This window comes from Abramis brama (genome assembly GCF_963993115.1).
Source record: "Abramis brama genome assembly, chromosome: 15".
Taxonomy (NCBI): domain Eukaryota; kingdom Metazoa; phylum Chordata; class Actinopteri; order Cypriniformes; family Leuciscidae; genus Abramis; species Abramis brama.
This window is the reverse complement of record NC_139977.1, coordinates 30089938-30107004: the sequence shown is the minus strand read 5'-3', so window position 1 is coordinate 30107004 and position 17067 is coordinate 30089938. Positions and strand designations below refer to the sequence as shown.

Sequence of the window (17067 nt, the reverse complement as noted above, 5' to 3'; positions counted from 1 at the left end):
AGGACATAGCCTGTTTATTTAGTATTATTGCACGGTCATAAGCCCCTTTCACACAGAGCGCTGATCCCGGGAAATTGCCGTAAAATTGCTAGAGTGCCTTCTGTGTGAACGCAAACACGTCCCGGGATTGATGCCGGGATCGATGCCAGGATGGGGAGCTAGTAACATTGCCGGGATCAGTCCCGGAACGCGCCCTGTGTGAACAAAAGCCAGGAAGGGGTATTTTGTTGCTCTTAGAAGAAAGTTTGTGTTCGTCATCAACAAAGAAAGAACCAAAAAATGTGTGCAAACTAGAATGAAGCCGAGACCAGGAGCTCCTTATCCGCGCTGAAGCTAAGATCGTTCGCTAGCTTTGTGGAATGGTACGAGATGCTTTAGTGTACGACCCAATCCGGAAAAAAATGATTGAGCATTGTTTCTCGAGATCGAAAGCGCAGATCATTAGTAAACCTAAGACGCTGCGTAAAAAAATCCACCAAGTGCACGACTACAATGGAAAGAGCGGTAGCGGAAGATTAGACTGGCCTTTCTACAACACATCCTGACGTCACGAGTCTGTACGGGATCTTTACGGGATGTGTGTGAACGCACTCACTGATTCTGGAAAATCACTGGCCGTGTGAATAAACCAAAATCAAACGATCCCGGGACAAATCCCGGAACACATTATCCGTGTATTTGCCGGAATCTCTGTGTGAAAGGGGATATAGACGATTGTGTGTTTATATGTAGTTTTAAAGGCTGTCCCGCTGTTCTCTCAGGGTCGGGGTTTGATGGACATGCCCATGTTGGATCAGGCTCCAGAGATCCTGCGGACTCTCCATTACCTGAGCTCTCTGGTCCACAGTCTGAAGAACCCACTGGGCACACGAGATCATCCTGCTCGACTCTGCAAAGACCTGCACGACTGCCGGGATACACTCTACGATGGTGTGTGTGTGTGTGTGTGTTTAACCTGAAAGGAATATTCTGGGCTAAATACCACCAATAGCATCTGTAAATAGCTGTAATAATTAAGCATTTATCATTGTCAAAATATTTGTGTTCTGGTTTCTTCAGGCACTTATTGGATCGACCCAAACCTGGGCTGCTCCTCAGACTCTATAGAAGTGATGTGCAGTTTCAGCAGTGGTGGACGCACCTGTCTCAGGCCCATCACCACAGCCAAGGTCTGTAGCGTTCAGCTTCCAGATCAGTTTTTTATTACATTAATGCTTATCTTTGGGAGGATATGTTTTGAAAAGAAGTTGAAGTGTTAATGATGCTGTTTTATTGGCTGGTCACAGCTGGAGTTCAGTGTCGGACGCGTCCAGATGAACTTCCTGCACCTGCTGAGCGCCGGAGCGGAGCAACGAATCACTATCCACTGCCTGAACGTGACAATCTGGAGCCACGCGCCCTCCCTGCCCCCGTCCCAGAGCGCTGTCCGCTTCCATGCGTGGAGCGGGGAGACGCTGGAGCCGGACGTGTTAGCAGACTCCTGCTGGGTCAGTGCGCCCTTCAGACATCTCTCAAATTAATGAGTGCTGGAAGCAACCGTGCAATTAGCTTTAAAACAGCCACAGCAGACTTTGCATCAATGCAAATGTACAGACTTAATATTGTAAATATAACTAGGATTTAAAAGCTCCAATTGTTAAATATAAATAGATAGGAATAAATAAATAATTAAATATGAAGTCAAATCGTTTGATCTGAATCCAACAGGATCAAAATTGTAAAAAAAAAGTACTTTTCATTTGTCAAGTATTTAATTTACCTGATTATCTGAAAATAATATACATTTAAATTAATAATACATTTTAATAATGCATTTATTGAATTAATGCAAACAAAATCCACATGATTATTAGGTACGTTCAGTGTTTTTTCCCTCTGCCTGGACAGAAAAGTCACTGTTTGGATTTAAACAGGCAAATGCTTAAGAGTCTATGACTGGATCATTATTGCAGTGATTATGATGTTTCTACATGTTATGTGTTTGGCAACAGTTCTTCTAACCCTAGTTGATGGAGTGTGTAGCTTTTCATTTCTTAAACAACCATGTAGGAAAACACATCATGGCTATATTCCAGGATGACAATGTCAAGATTCATCAGGCTCAAACTGTGTAATAATGGTTGGGAGGAGCATGAAGAATGATATTTTTTATCAAGAGGCTCATACATTTTTGGTCAAGATCTTGTATTGTCAATGCAAGAGTCCAGCACTCTGTAAAGTCTCCTCCAGCACATCCCAAACACTTTCAGTGAGTTTAAGATCTGAACTCAGAGGAGCCGATTCATGTGTGAAAATGACATTTACATTACATTTACATTTATTCATTTAGCAGACGCTTTTATCCAAAGCAACTTACAAATGAGAACAATAGGGAAATTAAACAAAAGAGAAATGATTCTTGATGCTCCTCCCTTATATATATTCTGCAGGATTTACAATGATGATGACTGTTTAAAACGAGTCATCTTAGTCTGTGAAAAGGGTCTACAATAACAATAAGTTAACAATAACAACACTGACCTTTAGTCATGAACTTTTGCATCACTGATTGTGTGTTTTTTATTGCATAGCAACTGAACGGGCGCTGGCAACATGCTGACTTCCTGTTCCGGGTGTCGGACCCCACCTTACTTCCTGTCAAACGCATTAGCAACCTACCGAAGACAACGCCCTCATCACGCTTTCACCTAGAAGTCGGACCTGTGTGCTTTCTATAGTGTGTGTGTGTGAGATTGTGAGTGTGTGTGCGCTCCTCAAACACACACTGACCCGCCCACATCCCGCCCCCTTCAGTATTCAGCCACTGATTGGACTGCAGAAACAGAAAGAGGTGGTGTGGGCGGGGCTTTGGGTGACAGCATTAGAGACTCCCACAGTCTAAAGGAAATCCCGCCCCTACCAGCCATGGATGTCCAATCAGATTTGATTCCTCTAAAAAACAAGCCAATCATCTCGCAGGGACAAAAACTCAGGACATCCGGGGCCGGAGAAACTGCTAAACCCTCTGTCTCTGTCTTTCTCTCTTCTTCTTCTCTTCTTCTTTCTCAGCCTGTTTCTTTGGTGCTCGTTTTCTTTTAGTTGCTCTTTCAAATTAATAATAATAATAATAAGTTATTATAATACTTGTACTTTTATAATAAGAATCAAGTTTATTGAAGAGATGAATTAAGATCATTGAGAGGTATTATATGTACATATACACTTATTGTTTATCTGATCTTTTATATATTAATTTTGTCACGTGTAAAAAAAGAAATGCTAAAGTGCAATAGGAAAACAAAGAAAAAATGATAATTGATTATATATTAAGTGTGCATCTCAGTAAGGAAGGTTTTTCAGGGATGTTGTCATTCATTCGTGTCATTTTAACACTCCAGCAGACAGGGAAGTGTGTGTGTTTGTGTGTGTTTGTGTTTGTGTGTGTTTGTGTTTGTGTGTGTTTGTGTTAGCGTGTGTGTGTGTGTGTGATGGATCAGTAAACGAGTGAAGGTGTATGCTTCTATCAAACTTGCAGACACACCTGTGCATATCAGCACACATGACCCACCTGAGGTGCGCCTGTCACTTTAAGGGGGCGTTTCTCAATGAAAATGGGTGTGTTTTGTTCGATCGAAGGAGTTAATAAGAGTGAATCCCTCATGAGAACACACCTGGGTCATATTTCAACCAAAAAGAAAAAGAAAGCATATTATTAATATTTGCATTGTGGCATTTTTTTTGTGACAAACACATTTTTGCAGACACATTTTTTTTACCGTAATTCACCTTTTTGTACTTAGTTTTGTAATTCGTAGGCTATTATTTGCTTTGATGATTATCATTACAGAGATATTGAATTGCTGAAACATTACATCAATGAGTAAAAAAAAATTGTTCAGTTGTCATAAAATTATTGTCACAATGCAAAAAGTGGGCCTAAGACTTTAATTTGATTATGCAAAATTTATTTTTAAACTTTCTGTGTAGTTTCAAGGAGAGAACAAAAGAAAAACTTTTTGACAAAAACGTACTCTGAGCTCAAAATATCCGCAGTTTATTGCTTTCTTTTGATTTCTGGGTAAAATATGACTTGGACATGTTCTTAACAGGTTTCGTGAGATTCACTCATTAAAGGCCCGTTCACACCAACGACGATAATGATTAAATCGTCGAAAAATCGTTCGAAAAACTTTTTTTCTTTTCGTCAGCTGATGAACGAGAAAAACATTGACAGCCAATCAGAATCCATTCCGACTTAAGCGCGCGATCATTTAAAGCGACAGACACATAGCAACGCGCGCTTATAGTTATCGATATAGTTATCATTTTTAGTGTGAATGGGCCTTAAAGGTTTGTCTCGGTAACAATGGTGCTATTTTGAAGCTGTTTTAAAAGTGGATCTTCAAGATGTCGATGCTTTTGTTTAGTGCCCGTGTTACTCTGAATTATGATGTTAGTGTGAATATTGTGTACTTTAAAGGTGCTCAGAAAAGTCATTTATAAAACATGTTTAATCTGTATGTGCGTTTGCAGCATGTTGAATACATTACGCGATAAACTCGTGCTTTCCTCTGTGGTTACAGAACAGTTTTGTAGGCTACTTTCACCTCACCAGCTCAAACATCAACTAATGCCTTTTGTAAGGGAAAACATTTCAGTAGCTATACGTTTTTAAGTGGCATCAGAAAGTGTATATTATCATATGCAAATAATGGTCGTAATCTCGTGAACGGTATGTTGCGTTCCCTAAAACAAGGAAACAGCATTTCGAAGCTTTTTGTTCCTTTATTCTTCAGGACCGTGTGTATAATTCTGCCGGCTTTGATGTATACAGTGAGTCCCTTTTGCTAATTTAATGTTATTTAAATTTACAAACGCGCTTTTTAACCAAATTCTCTGTTGTGACAGTTTCTCTCCAGATAACTTAATTATCCGTATGCCAACTGCTCTTACGGTTGATAGATTTATTTTATGTGTAAATTTGGGGTTCCAGAGAACAATATATTGCTTTTTCAATCTGTTTTTATTTTTCTATCCTGTTTATTTTTTGTCTATAATAATAATAATAATAATCTAAAGTCGTACTGTACCAGGACTGTGTTCTATATTATTTCTAAGGTTCTAAGATGAATTTTAAAACATGTGAACGTTCCATGTCAGAATGTTGGAATTCTGATTACCTCATCGCTCTGCAGTTTCTGTTTGTGAAAATTCAACTCTCAAATTCAAGGCTCAGAAAACTCAATCTCGTGTCAAATTCATAATCAGTTCTCAATCGCTCTCTCTCTCTGAACACGTCCTCCGTTTCGCTCAGTGTTGCTCTTTGTGTCAGTTTTCCGTACTTGGTTACATATGTGGATTCTGAATTGGAATTAATGCTAACATACCCAATAAAGATGTTCTTACACCAATGCCTGCGTTTGGACTTGTTGTTTGATTAATAAAAACCAATAGGCTACAGACATTATAACTCTTATCGTTGCACTTCATTTAGGCTAAAAGAGATCTTTATTTTCCATATGATAACCTTTAGATTCTCAAGATCACTGATCAACTATGGGTTGGTATAGTCCAACAGTTGAGTTAAATATAAATAACAGTCAGGTTATTTCTAGAAATTAGCCTACCCAACGTTTTAAAAAAATTACCCAATATTTTTGGAAAATAACCCAACAAATTGTCCCAATATGTGTAACCCAACGGTTGGGTTAAACAAATAACCCAACGTGTTTTACTGTGTAGTTAAGTGAAACTTAAACCATATAAATGGTTGCTTAAACGATAAACGCTAACATAGGCCTATTTTATCAGTTAGTTTAGTCAAATAACTATAAAATACAAATGAATAAACTATATAGACACAACACTTTACACTAAGGTCTCTTTTGTTAACATTAGTTAATGCATTAACTAACATTAACTATGATTTATATATATATATATATATATATAAAATTTTTTTATTGAATTGTTTTAACGTTTAAGTTAAATTAATTGTATGAATGTTAGTTAATAAAGATGTTCATGTTAATGTTAGTTCACACTGCATTAACAGATACAACTTTGGATATTAAAAATGTAAATGTTGAAATTAACATTAAAGATTAATAAGTATTGTAAGTATGAGTATTGTTCAATCTAGTTCATGTTAATAAAACCTTATTGTAAAGTGTTACCTAGAAATGAAAAAAACAGACAAAAACACATAACAAAAATACTATAAAGTTGAAATGAAAACAAAATAAAAACTATGAGCAGATCTCAATGATGAATAAGTTATGACAACATAAGTTTTTACATTGCTTTAACTTATTAAAATACACAATTTTCAACTTTTTTATATTATACACGATTCAACTAATTTTTTAAGCCAGTTTACTGTAATTTAAGTTTAAATGACTTAATCATCCACGTTGATTGTACTTAATTTAAGACGGTGTACTAAAATAAAATTTGATCACGGAACTTGAAAGGAATAAGTTTCACATAATTTCTGTTCATTTATTAAAAACAGGCAACATTACCAAAAGGTTATTTAAATACAAATCTTTATTTAGCATTTTAATCTTGATTTACAGTAATTGCTGTTCATTGTTCAGGTTTTAATACAAATGAATATGAATGCAGTACAAACACTTCAATTTCAGTGCTTCAACGAGTAACTGCAGAAATCTGAGTTGCATCAAAGAAAACATCTTGTCCTTCATACAACTAGATCATTATTAGTAGGTTTTAACCTGATGGCGTTCATCCACTTTACTGATTCCATAATACTTTCAGAATATTCCGAATATTTTAAGTTAGCACAAATACAGTACATTGACAATGAGCACATTACATTTTCAAGTTTATTGTTTTTTTTAAGTATTATTTGGCAAGAATAGATTATTCTAGGGTGAAAAAACAGTCATCACATGTATAATTGTTTTAGTGCTGTTCTGAATTGTCTTGGATATCAATTTAAAATAAACCACGCCTGATAAACTACTCTGTTGCTTTACTCATAATAGTTTGATTATCACTATTCCTATTTTCAATCAATTTCACCAAGATTGACGAATACTGAAGTGTCAATCGGTCAACTATTGAGATTTACCTGCTCTGAATGATGTCGAATGTAGTTGAAGACACTCACATACGCACCATAAAACTCACACATGTGCTTCATAAAAGAAAGTGTGCAAGAATGATGAACGTGATAAAGATAAAGGGGGTGTGTCCTGAACTGGAGGGGGCGGAGCCATGGAGGTCGTGTCCACACAGAGCGCGCTCCAACAGCAGGTGTGTCTCAGGTGTGACGCCTGCAACACACACACACACACACACACACACACACACACACACACACACACACACACACGAATTACTGCAGAACTGTCTGTACTGTTATTGTTGAGTAAAACACTAATTCAGAATAATAATCAAACTTTATAAATATAAATAGCAGATAAATAATACTAAAAATAACACTGATATCTAATTGATAACAGGGACGTATTATGTAATAGTATTGTTTCATGTCGACTCTAAAGTCTGAGTTTTAAAGCTGCAATGTAAGAGATCTAATGCTTTTAAACACTGATGTTGCAGGAAGTCCTTAATCTTCTCTATTACGCCTGTTTCTAGACTTGATGACAGTGCAATTATTTATTATGTAATATTTTATGTAATAAAAGTATAGTTATAAGCTACTGTGGAACATATTAACCTTTTCTGTAAGAATAGAAGACCAGAATAAATTATGTGTATAAAGTCTCAAAAGTCTACAAAGCTGAATACTAGCTTATAATGTAATGCACTTGATTTGCCCTTCGGTCTCCACTGGGGGCGCTAGCAGCTTCACTGACACTTACAGGAAATATTACACAGATCTGATTTTTTTTATTTTTTTTTAGCTTTAGTACAATTACAAATAATTAAATTATTTCATTTTGGAATCAGTAAGTTTTTAATAACATAAAGCATTTTTTTAACAGTATAAATACACATTAATTTAAATGCATTTTTTATTATGTAATTTATTTGATTATTTGATCAAAGCTGAATTTTCAGCATCATTACTCCAGTCTTCAGTGTCACATGATCCTTCAGAAATCATAATATGATGATTTGCTGTACTCAAGAAACATTTGTTTTTATGATCAATGTTGAAAACAGTTGTGCTGCTTCATGTTTTTGTGGAAATAAGAAATAAATAGAATAGAAAGGTTAAAAGAACAGCATTTATTTAAGAAAAAAATCTTAAGTTTTAGTCTCTAGCTATGATTATTTAGGGGTCTTTAGCCTTAATTTTTGAAAACCACTGTCCTTTTTTAAAAATCTGTAAATCAATAATTCCCGCCCATATATGGTCATATGAAGTGCATGTGCCATTATTGATGAGCAGTGTCCTGTTTCCGACATTACACAATCAGTCGATATATGGGCATGTTAGCGTAGAGCTAAAGCAGGGCCAAAACACTTTTTGGTTTATTTAAATGCAGGTTATTAAAAGTAGACTATTTCAGGACATGAATGAGTGAGAAACTCACTGTGTTGCGACCATTCCTCCCAGAGATGCTGAAGTTCCTCATCATGTTCATGAGTGTGATCTGAGGTAAAACATCATCATCCAGCAAAATAAAAAATAAAATAAAAAAAATAAACAAACGTTTTAATAAGCAAATTTTCACATTTAACACCATTTAACTGCACTTAAGGGATAGTTCACCCAAAAATTATAATTCTGTCATCATTTAGGCTACTCATCCTTCCGTTGTCCCTGTATGAGTTTCTTCCTTCAACTCATATTCTTCAAAATATCTTCTTTTGAGTTCAGCACAAGACAGAAATTCATACAGGTTCGGAACAATTTGAGGGTGAGTAATGACAAAATGTTCATTTTGGGTGAACACAAATCCGACAGACAAAATCCAATATTTTCAGAGGGTTCACAGACAAAGCTTAAGCTAGTCCCAGATTTAAATGCATGCTTGAGCAGTTTTAACTGAAAGTCAGTGCCATTATTTTGTCTCAAGATGCACAGCACAGTATTTTTTTTTTCTCTCTCTTTTTCTAAGGCACGTCTATAAAAGCTACTTATTTGAACTAAGGCCTAATCCTGGCTTAATCTAAGCCCTGTTTGTGAAACCGGCCTCAGGGTGATAAATGCAGGGTTACCGCCGTCGCTGTGCTGGAACAGGAGCTGCCTCAGCTCTCTCAGGGCTCTCGTCAGGTTCTCCAGCTGGTCGTGGAGGTGGATGTTCTCCTCGATCAGTGCGTGGATGGTGTCCTGAAGCTCAAACGCTCGACAACACACGGCCAGCAGCAGCACACCAACACACACACAGCGCAGAGGCCGCGAGCGATGCATCCTCAACACACACACCTGCTGTCCTCACAACGGCATCTTCACTCACACACTCGCCGTGGAGCTTCTGCTGGCTGAAGGACGCACTGCTCTCACTCATCTGACAACCCAATGCAGTGAAACTAATCTAATGAGAGTGTGTGTGTGTGTGTGTGTGTGTGTGTGTGTGAGAGAGAGAGAGAGAGAGAGAGAGAGCTCTACTTTATCCAGATCAATTCAATCATGAAGTGAACTCATGAACGCGCTCATAGATTATCCTGATAAATCACTCCAGCTGCACTGCAGTTTTACCACAGAAACCCAGAGAGAAGCACAGACTGTGTGTGGGTTTACGGGTTAGCAAGAGTTTGATTTAACCAAAAAACATTAATTCATTCTGAATGACCAAAAAAAAGAGCCGTCCAAAACAGCTCACAAGTGTTGTTATAGTTAAAATGATTACAAACTGTTGAGTAAATGAAGTAAAGACAAGCAAACTAAAATGTAAACGATAGATGAAAAGCATAAACTGAAAGAAAAACAGAAATTTTGAAATGTTGCCTTACAATAAAACAAACAAGCAATAGGCTGTAGAAATATCAAAAAACAATAAAAATCACAAAAACACAATTAAAACGAGCTAAAATTAACATTACAACTGAAAATCTAGTGGGGGGTGCGTGCATCTGAGACACGTCTCTCTGTAGGCGTGGTTAGCTGGTACCTCTTACGTCACAGGGAACCATAACTTCCAATAGGACAATTCAACTGCAGTAGCCACCGTTCAACCTGAGGAGTTCAGAACTCAGACGTTTTTACACCATATATTGTAGAATTAAAAACACTTTATACCCAAATGTCAAAAAAATTACTTGAATCAATGAACAGCATTAATAAAGCCCCAGTCTTACAGATCATTAACTAAAAAAAGTTGTTTTAGGGTTTAGTTACCCTTTAAAGGAGCTGTATGTAAAATTGTGGCCAAAACTGGTACTGCAATCACTTTCAAATTACTGTAGAGCAGTGTATCCCCTCCCCCTCCCATACTCCACAATGGTGTTGACGTGTGAATTGGCACATGGTTTGTCTTAAAGCACATAGACATAAAAACATTAAAAGCTTGATTTTACCCACAGAGGGACTTTAAGTAAATGACAAAGAAGAATCACACAAGTACATACAGGTTTAGAATGACATGAGGGAAGAAAATGAATTAATAAATGACGTTCATTTTGGGTGACCCGAGTTTTCTGTTGACTGGCTTTCAGACTTGAAGTTGGGAGAGCCAAATGGATAACAAGGCCTCAGATGCATGTGCATCTATGTTATACTTAAATCTGGCCATGCAGGATTATTTACACCTTCATGTAAAGACAAGGGTGAAAGTGGCACTGCGATGCATGGAAAAACTTTTTGTAGCATGAACTGAGATGAACAGGAATGTTAGTGAATGGTACCATTCATATATAAAAAAGTAATGCTAGTCAGAAAAACAGTGGTTTAAAGCTTCATTACCTTGACATTTTAAGTATGACATCAAGTGTTGATTTAATGGAAAAAATCATGACAATCCATTAAACAATCTGCTCTTAATCCAATCCTGTAAACCAAGACAACTTTAAGCCGCCTTTTCTCTTCATGAAATGCCTTGTTAGACCACAAGTGACAGTAAATAACTGTAGAATATCCAACCTTGCTTCACAAGTAAAGAGAAGTTCACTAGTTAAACTCAGTCAGTGTAGACCAATTAAAAATGAGACCTGCAGGTAGAGAAAGTTTGACCAAAAGCATTTTATTAAGTCAGAAGCTGTAAATGCAACTATTTATGAACTCTTGGGAGCCCTGGCGCGCTTCTTCTTCACCACCACAGGCTTCTGACTCCTCAGGATGGCGCTCACGCGTCTCACAGCCGCCTGGAGGACACAGACAGAGCATCAGTCTACTGGACAGCTGAAGTGCATTCACTCCATACTTCAATCTGCATGAGTTTAAAACACTTCATCTACTGTAGAGCTGTAGAGCTCTTGTGCATTACATATAAACACCAAACTAAGAGTTTAAAACTATTTCCCAGAAGCAAATTGTGTCCAATTACAAATGACTAAAGTAAACTGTAAAACTGATAAATCCTTCATGCCTTTGTGTGGCCGTGTAAACTCACCATGCGCAGGTCTCTCCTGTATTTGTTTTTGCGGATGATGTTCCTCACGCTGGCGAGGGTGGCGCGAGAGTTCTTGTTGATGGTGATCTTCTCGTATGAGGTGGCAGGTTTACGCTGACCTGAAACACATGCAACCTATAAGCTTAGTAAAAGAACGCCAGCAGATGTTTATAAAGATGATTCAGTGCAGATGAATGGTTTATTTCAGAGATAAATCGCATTACATTGAGACCTACAGAATCTAATTCCAAAACAAATGTCTTGATGCAACTGCATTATCATCCAAACAACTAGCATCTGAACGATTCTAATATGCAACCTCATTATTTACTGGGCATTTAAAAGTTGGATCCCTGAAAAAAAAATTTCACTGTTGACCATCAGCTTTTGTCAAACTAGCAGAGCCTCACTCACCTGCACGTTTCTTCAGGACGACGACCACACCTTTGCCATCAGCGGCCGGCTCGATGCCAACAGTCTTCTTATGAATGAGGCCATTGAAGCGGAAAGAATTCCTGGCTTTCAGGTTATTTGGTTCCTGAACATGAGAAGGGTATGCAAGATTAGAAATTAGAATTATAAATGTATAACAAGAACAAAAAACACTGGAAATGTTCAGCAGGACCACTATAGAAGAGTTCGGATAGTCACAGACAGCAGTAGAGACAAAAATGCCAATTATTAAACTCCATAATTAAGCTTATCAATTTATTTTATCATGGCATTTTGGTAGAATCTTTACTTTTTTTAAAATTACACCAATTCCAAGATAGACAGGTTATGGCACTCCTCATCCCTAAGAAATAAAGAAAATCTTGTGGCAGGCGAGTAAATTACACTTCCGTTTACGCAGTCTATCAGTTTTCCTACTCGTGTTCATTTGGTATGCTGGATCACAGCAGCACAAGGCGATATTAAGATATTTTAGAGATGGAAAACCCTGAAGCAAAATCAGATACACTAGATTACATCTACATATGAAAGGATGGAGAGAAACAAACTTTTTCTGAACTAAACTAATCTCTAAGCCTGCATCCATTCCCTTGAGTCAGTATTTCCGCATTAAAACACTAGAAAACACAATATCAGCCATTAAACCCATTAAAGTGTTCGTTCACCCAATTTTTTTTAAATTCTGTCATCGTTTACCCTTCATGTTGTTCCAAACACGCAAGACTTTCGTTCATCTTCGGAACACAAATGAAGATGCTTGTAATGAAATCTGAGAGCTTTCTGTCCCTGCATTGACAGCTACGCAACTATCGCTCAAGCCCCAAAATAGTAGTAAAGACATCATTTAAGTAATCCATGTGACTCCAGAGGTTTAACCTCAATTTTATGAAGGGACGTGAGTGCTTTGTTCGTGCAAAAAACAATTTACCACTTTATTTTCAAAATATTAAACTCCAATGCATGTTCACGCAACAACATCTGATGTTGTGTCAACTACACGCAAGCATTGTGGCGCTTGAACACGTTAGAGATTGATATTTAAGGGTTTGGAACAACATAAGGGTGAGTAATTAATGACAGAATTTTCATTTTAGGGTGAACAATCCATAAAGGCCTGTCACATCAGCAGTGTGTAGCTGAACTGCAATGACTTACAGTGCTGTACGTCTGTTTGTTCCTCTTGATAAGGAAACTGGAGGTGTTCCTGATGACCATCCACTGCAGGTGGGACGATGCCATAGTGACTCCTGAATGAAGCAAGGCAACAAATGAGAATAAGAAACAGTCTACAATTAGACATCTACAAAACCACATAACCTTACATCCTATAATAAAACAATATCAATTAGAAATAATACACACATATATTATACACACACACAATTTGCGTCTGTAAAACTATCAAAACTCAACCCTCTAATGAAACTACAGAGCTGCAAAACAGCAATGGCACAAATAGCCACCACAGGATAATTAACACTAATAACGTTCAATTTGAGAGAGAGAAAAAATATCTTTATTTGTTATCAGTCGATGCTGACATTTAACATGTTTAGCGGTGCGGTGCTTGTCTCACTCACTGCAGGCCACGCTAAGCAACACCGGTAGTTTATAATGAAATATCTTCCTCTTTATTTTCTCTACACCGAATGTTACAGCTCATAATCAGCGTATAACATATTCGATGCCCTTATATGAACATTTAATGCTGAAATGTGCGCTATATAGCGTTTAATCGAGCTTTGAAAAGTAACACACGACGACCACGTTACCTTTTCAGCAGAGGAAGAGAGAAGGAAAGGAATGAGTTCCAGTTCCGGCGGTTCTTACGTAGTTTCTTACGCCTATACGAGGGATTAGTAATTTAGTCCTTTACATTCGATTCAGAGTGTAGTAAATGACAAAACAAATATTTCAGATGTCTTTTCGAAAAGTTTTAGGAAACGTTTTCAAACACATTTCTTTAAAAAGACTGTTTTAAACAGAACTATATGTTTGATGGACAGCGCGGATGAACATCAAGCGGGTGATGCAGTTTGAGTACGTCACTCGAGCTGTGTGCTCTTCGTCATTTTCATGCGTTCTCTAACAACCACAACAACCCAGCTCTGCAAATACATTATTATGCTTATTATTTGAGGATAGTTAAACAATGTAAATGACAGCGGAGCCCAGACAGATTAGATTATTATTCGAATGATTAAATAGCCAGTTAATCTTCATGAGCCAATGCTGCAGTGATGGAGAATGATGAAGATCAGGAGACTCTGGGAGAGAAACTGTATGATCTGATTTATCCTAAATACACTGAGATGACACCTAAACTTACAGGTGATAGAGAATCAGTATCTATCTATCTATCTATCTATCTATCTATCTATCTATCTATCTATCTATCTATCTATCTATCTATCTATCTATCTATCTATCTATCTATCTATCTATCTATCTATCTATCTATCTATCTGTCTGTCTATCTATCTGTCTGTCTGTCTGTCTGTCTGTCTGTCTGTCTGTCTGTCTGACTGATATAGTGGTTTAACTTTAGTCATGTCATGCAGGTATGTTGCTGGAATTGCCTGTTTCTGTTGTGGCTCAGATGTTGTATGATGAAGCTCTGCTGAATAAAGCACTGGAAAGAGCACTGACCGCTCTCACATCATCTGACCACAGGTATCACACAGTACTGCCACTTGACAATAAAACAAACAGATTTTTTACACACACACACAACTTAAAATGCACAGTAATGGATGGATACAAATCGCATTATATTAAGCATACAATGTTGTGACTTTACTGGGCAACAATGTAGCATACAACTACTTAAAATTTTTCTAAATTAATATTACATACTTTTTCACATATTAGGTATAGTACATACTAAGTGCATAACCTCTGTCTTATTCTCTTCCTAGTGATCCTGTGTCTCACACTGATGATGCGGTGTCTGTGTCCTCCGACTCGCTGGGTGAACAGCTGTATGACCTCATTGACCTCTACAACACTGGACATACACAGAAAATAACTGGTACATTTATTGACACTGCAAAAAAAACACACACCAAATGAGGGAATTTACAGTCTGTTACAATAGTAACATTGCCATGGCAACTGTGCAGGCATGTTATTGGAGCAGAAGAAGGAGGCGGTGCTTCAGCTGCTGTCGGATCACGTGCTCCTCGAGGAACGGGTCAAGATTGCCTTGAAAACCTTGCAGGAGTAGGTGCCTTTGGATTTATTATTATCAGTGTCGAGCAGATTTCAGAATTCAGATCATGAGTTAGAATTTGAATGAATTACAGAATGTTGAATTGTAATGATATACTAGCAAGAATTAGCATTAAAAGATTACAGGAAAGTTTTAAATATGCTAGAAACAGAATGTCCTCTATCCGCGGCGTAGGCAGGGTGACGAGGCGACAGACGTGAGTGACAGCTCAGACCGAGAGGAAGTGGAATCCATTGGCGAGACGCTTTTCAGTTTTGTGCATCAGTTAGACCCCGCCCACTGTGCTGACATCACAGGTGAGTTATTAAGCTCATTTGAATACAGGGTTCTTGATTGAGAGATGCTGCGTCCGAAATCGAATACTTCCCTACTATATAGCATGCGGAAAACAGAGTCGTATGTCCGAATACATATTCAAAAAGCAGTCTGCGAAAAGCACCCGGATGACCTACTACTTCAGTGGACACTTTACTATCCCATGAGGCAGTATGCCATTTCGGACGCAGCAAATGTTTTTGTACACACTATGTGATATGTATTTATGTGTGCAGGGATGCTACTGGAAATGGATTCTGGAACTCTGCGACAGATTCTGTCCGACCGGAGCATGTTGGAAGTTGCAGTTCAGAGAGCAAAAAGTGCACTGGTACTTTAACCAAATATACACACACATTCAGGGCGAAGGATGCGTTTGTGCTTTTAAGCTATAACATTGCTCACAACCATAACAGAAGTTACAGAACTCTTAAAGGGACAGTTGATACAAAAATGAAAATTCTGCCATCATTTGCTCACCCTCAAGTTGTTCCAAATCTGTATGAGTTTCTTCTGTTGAACACAAAAGATGATATTTTGAAGAATGTCTTTAATCAAACAGTTGTTGGACCCCATTGACTTCCATATGATTTTTTTCTTCTTCTCCACACTATGGAAGTCAGTGGGGTCCAACAACTGTTTGATTACAGACATTCTTCAAAATATCTTCTTTTGTGTTCAGCAGAAGAAAGAAACTCATACAGATTTGGAACAACTTGAGGGTGAGCAAATGATGACAGAATTTTCATTTTTGTGTGAACTATCCCTTCAAATTTTAAGCTGGTAAATAATGAACAAGAAAGAGCTGGACTGAAGTTTTCTGGACTGAACAAATAATAATAATGTTCTCTGTCCACAGGAGGGGGTTTTGAGCCCAACACACACACACATGTCAGAATGAGGAATGGAATCACTTGAGGAAATCTGTACTTGGGACTTTTGGGCCCAAATTGCTGTACATTTTACATGTATATTTCAAAACAATGTTTACATGGACCTCTTTTTTTTCATGGATTGTTTTAGGATTTTTGCCACTTTTTATTGATAGGAATAGGGAAGATCAAATGACTGTGAAAGAAAAAAAGGGGGGGGGGGGGAAATGCATCAGGAAAACAAACAGGCTGGATCTGAACCTGCTTCACCTGCATGAGAAACATGAGATGTGTCTGGAGTCTAGAGCATCTGCACTAAACACTAGTTCATGGCTTCGACATTCCTGCACATTTACATTCTTTTGTTGATTTGTGTCATATAATCAGCTATAAAATAATATATGTCTGTAAATAAAGAATGAAGAGTTTCATACTGTAGTTTTGTATGAGATTCATGTAAAATCTACTAATATTACAGCCATGCAGATAATAAAGACATGATGAAATGCTTTTAAGTACACCGTTTTCAACTGTTTGGTTAGTCGGTTTGTCCTTTTTTAATGTAAAAATGTTGCACAAAAGTACCGATTAAAAGTTTGGGGTCTCTAAGATTTTTTTAAACAAATATTATTACTTTTATTCAGCAAGGATTCATTAAATCGACAGTAAGTGACAGTAAATACATTTATAATATTACAAAAGATTTCTATTTCAAATAAATGGTGTT

At 37.4% G+C, this 17067-nt stretch overlaps 3 protein-coding genes and 1 long non-coding RNA gene across 4 annotated transcripts in view; 2 read left to right on the top strand and 2 right to left on the bottom strand.

Moving 5' to 3' along the window:
- col27a1a (collagen, type XXVII, alpha 1a) overlaps window positions 1–5384 on the top strand; it is a 63376-nt gene extending 57992 nt beyond the window's left edge. Inside the window, exons 58-61 of the mRNA XM_084136668.1 lie at window positions 762–930; window positions 1060–1169; window positions 1287–1487; window positions 2571–5384. Of these exons, the coding sequence (XP_083992794.1) occupies window positions 762–930; window positions 1060–1169; window positions 1287–1487; window positions 2571–2717 (627 nt within the window). The 3' untranslated portion in view covers window positions 2718–5384. The remainder of the gene's footprint in view (window positions 1–761; window positions 931–1059; window positions 1170–1286; window positions 1488–2570) is intronic.
- Window positions 5385–6467: 1083 nt separating this feature from the next.
- LOC311097989 lies at window positions 6468–9473 on the bottom strand. Its single transcript, XR_014609349.1, has 3 exons — window positions 9139–9473; window positions 8511–8570; window positions 6468–7280 (listed from the first exon to the last, which is right to left on the bottom strand). It is a non-coding gene; the product is annotated as an uncharacterized lncRNA (long non-coding RNA).
- A 1610-nt stretch (window positions 9474–11083) lies between these two features.
- On the bottom strand, window positions 11084–13746 carry rpl28 (ribosomal protein L28). The gene is made up of 5 exons (XM_084136417.1): window positions 13694–13746; window positions 13077–13168; window positions 11883–12006; window positions 11469–11587; window positions 11084–11220 (listed from the first exon to the last, which is right to left on the bottom strand). The coding sequence occupies exons 2-5, from the start codon at window positions 13158–13160 to the stop codon at window positions 11131–11133; spliced, it is 417 nt and encodes a 138-aa protein (XP_083992543.1). The 5' UTR covers window positions 13161–13168; window positions 13694–13746; the 3' UTR covers window positions 11084–11130.
- A 203-nt stretch (window positions 13747–13949) lies between these two features.
- On the top strand, window positions 13950–16858 carry LOC311097772 (uncharacterized protein). The gene is made up of 7 exons (XM_084137625.1): window positions 13950–14252; window positions 14483–14594; window positions 14840–14952; window positions 15044–15143; window positions 15328–15449; window positions 15705–15799; window positions 16328–16858. The coding sequence occupies exons 1-7, from the start codon at window positions 14162–14164 to the stop codon at window positions 16367–16369; spliced, it is 675 nt and encodes a 224-aa protein (XP_083993751.1). The 5' UTR covers window positions 13950–14161; the 3' UTR covers window positions 16370–16858.
- Window positions 16859–17067: the final 209 nt, after the last annotated feature.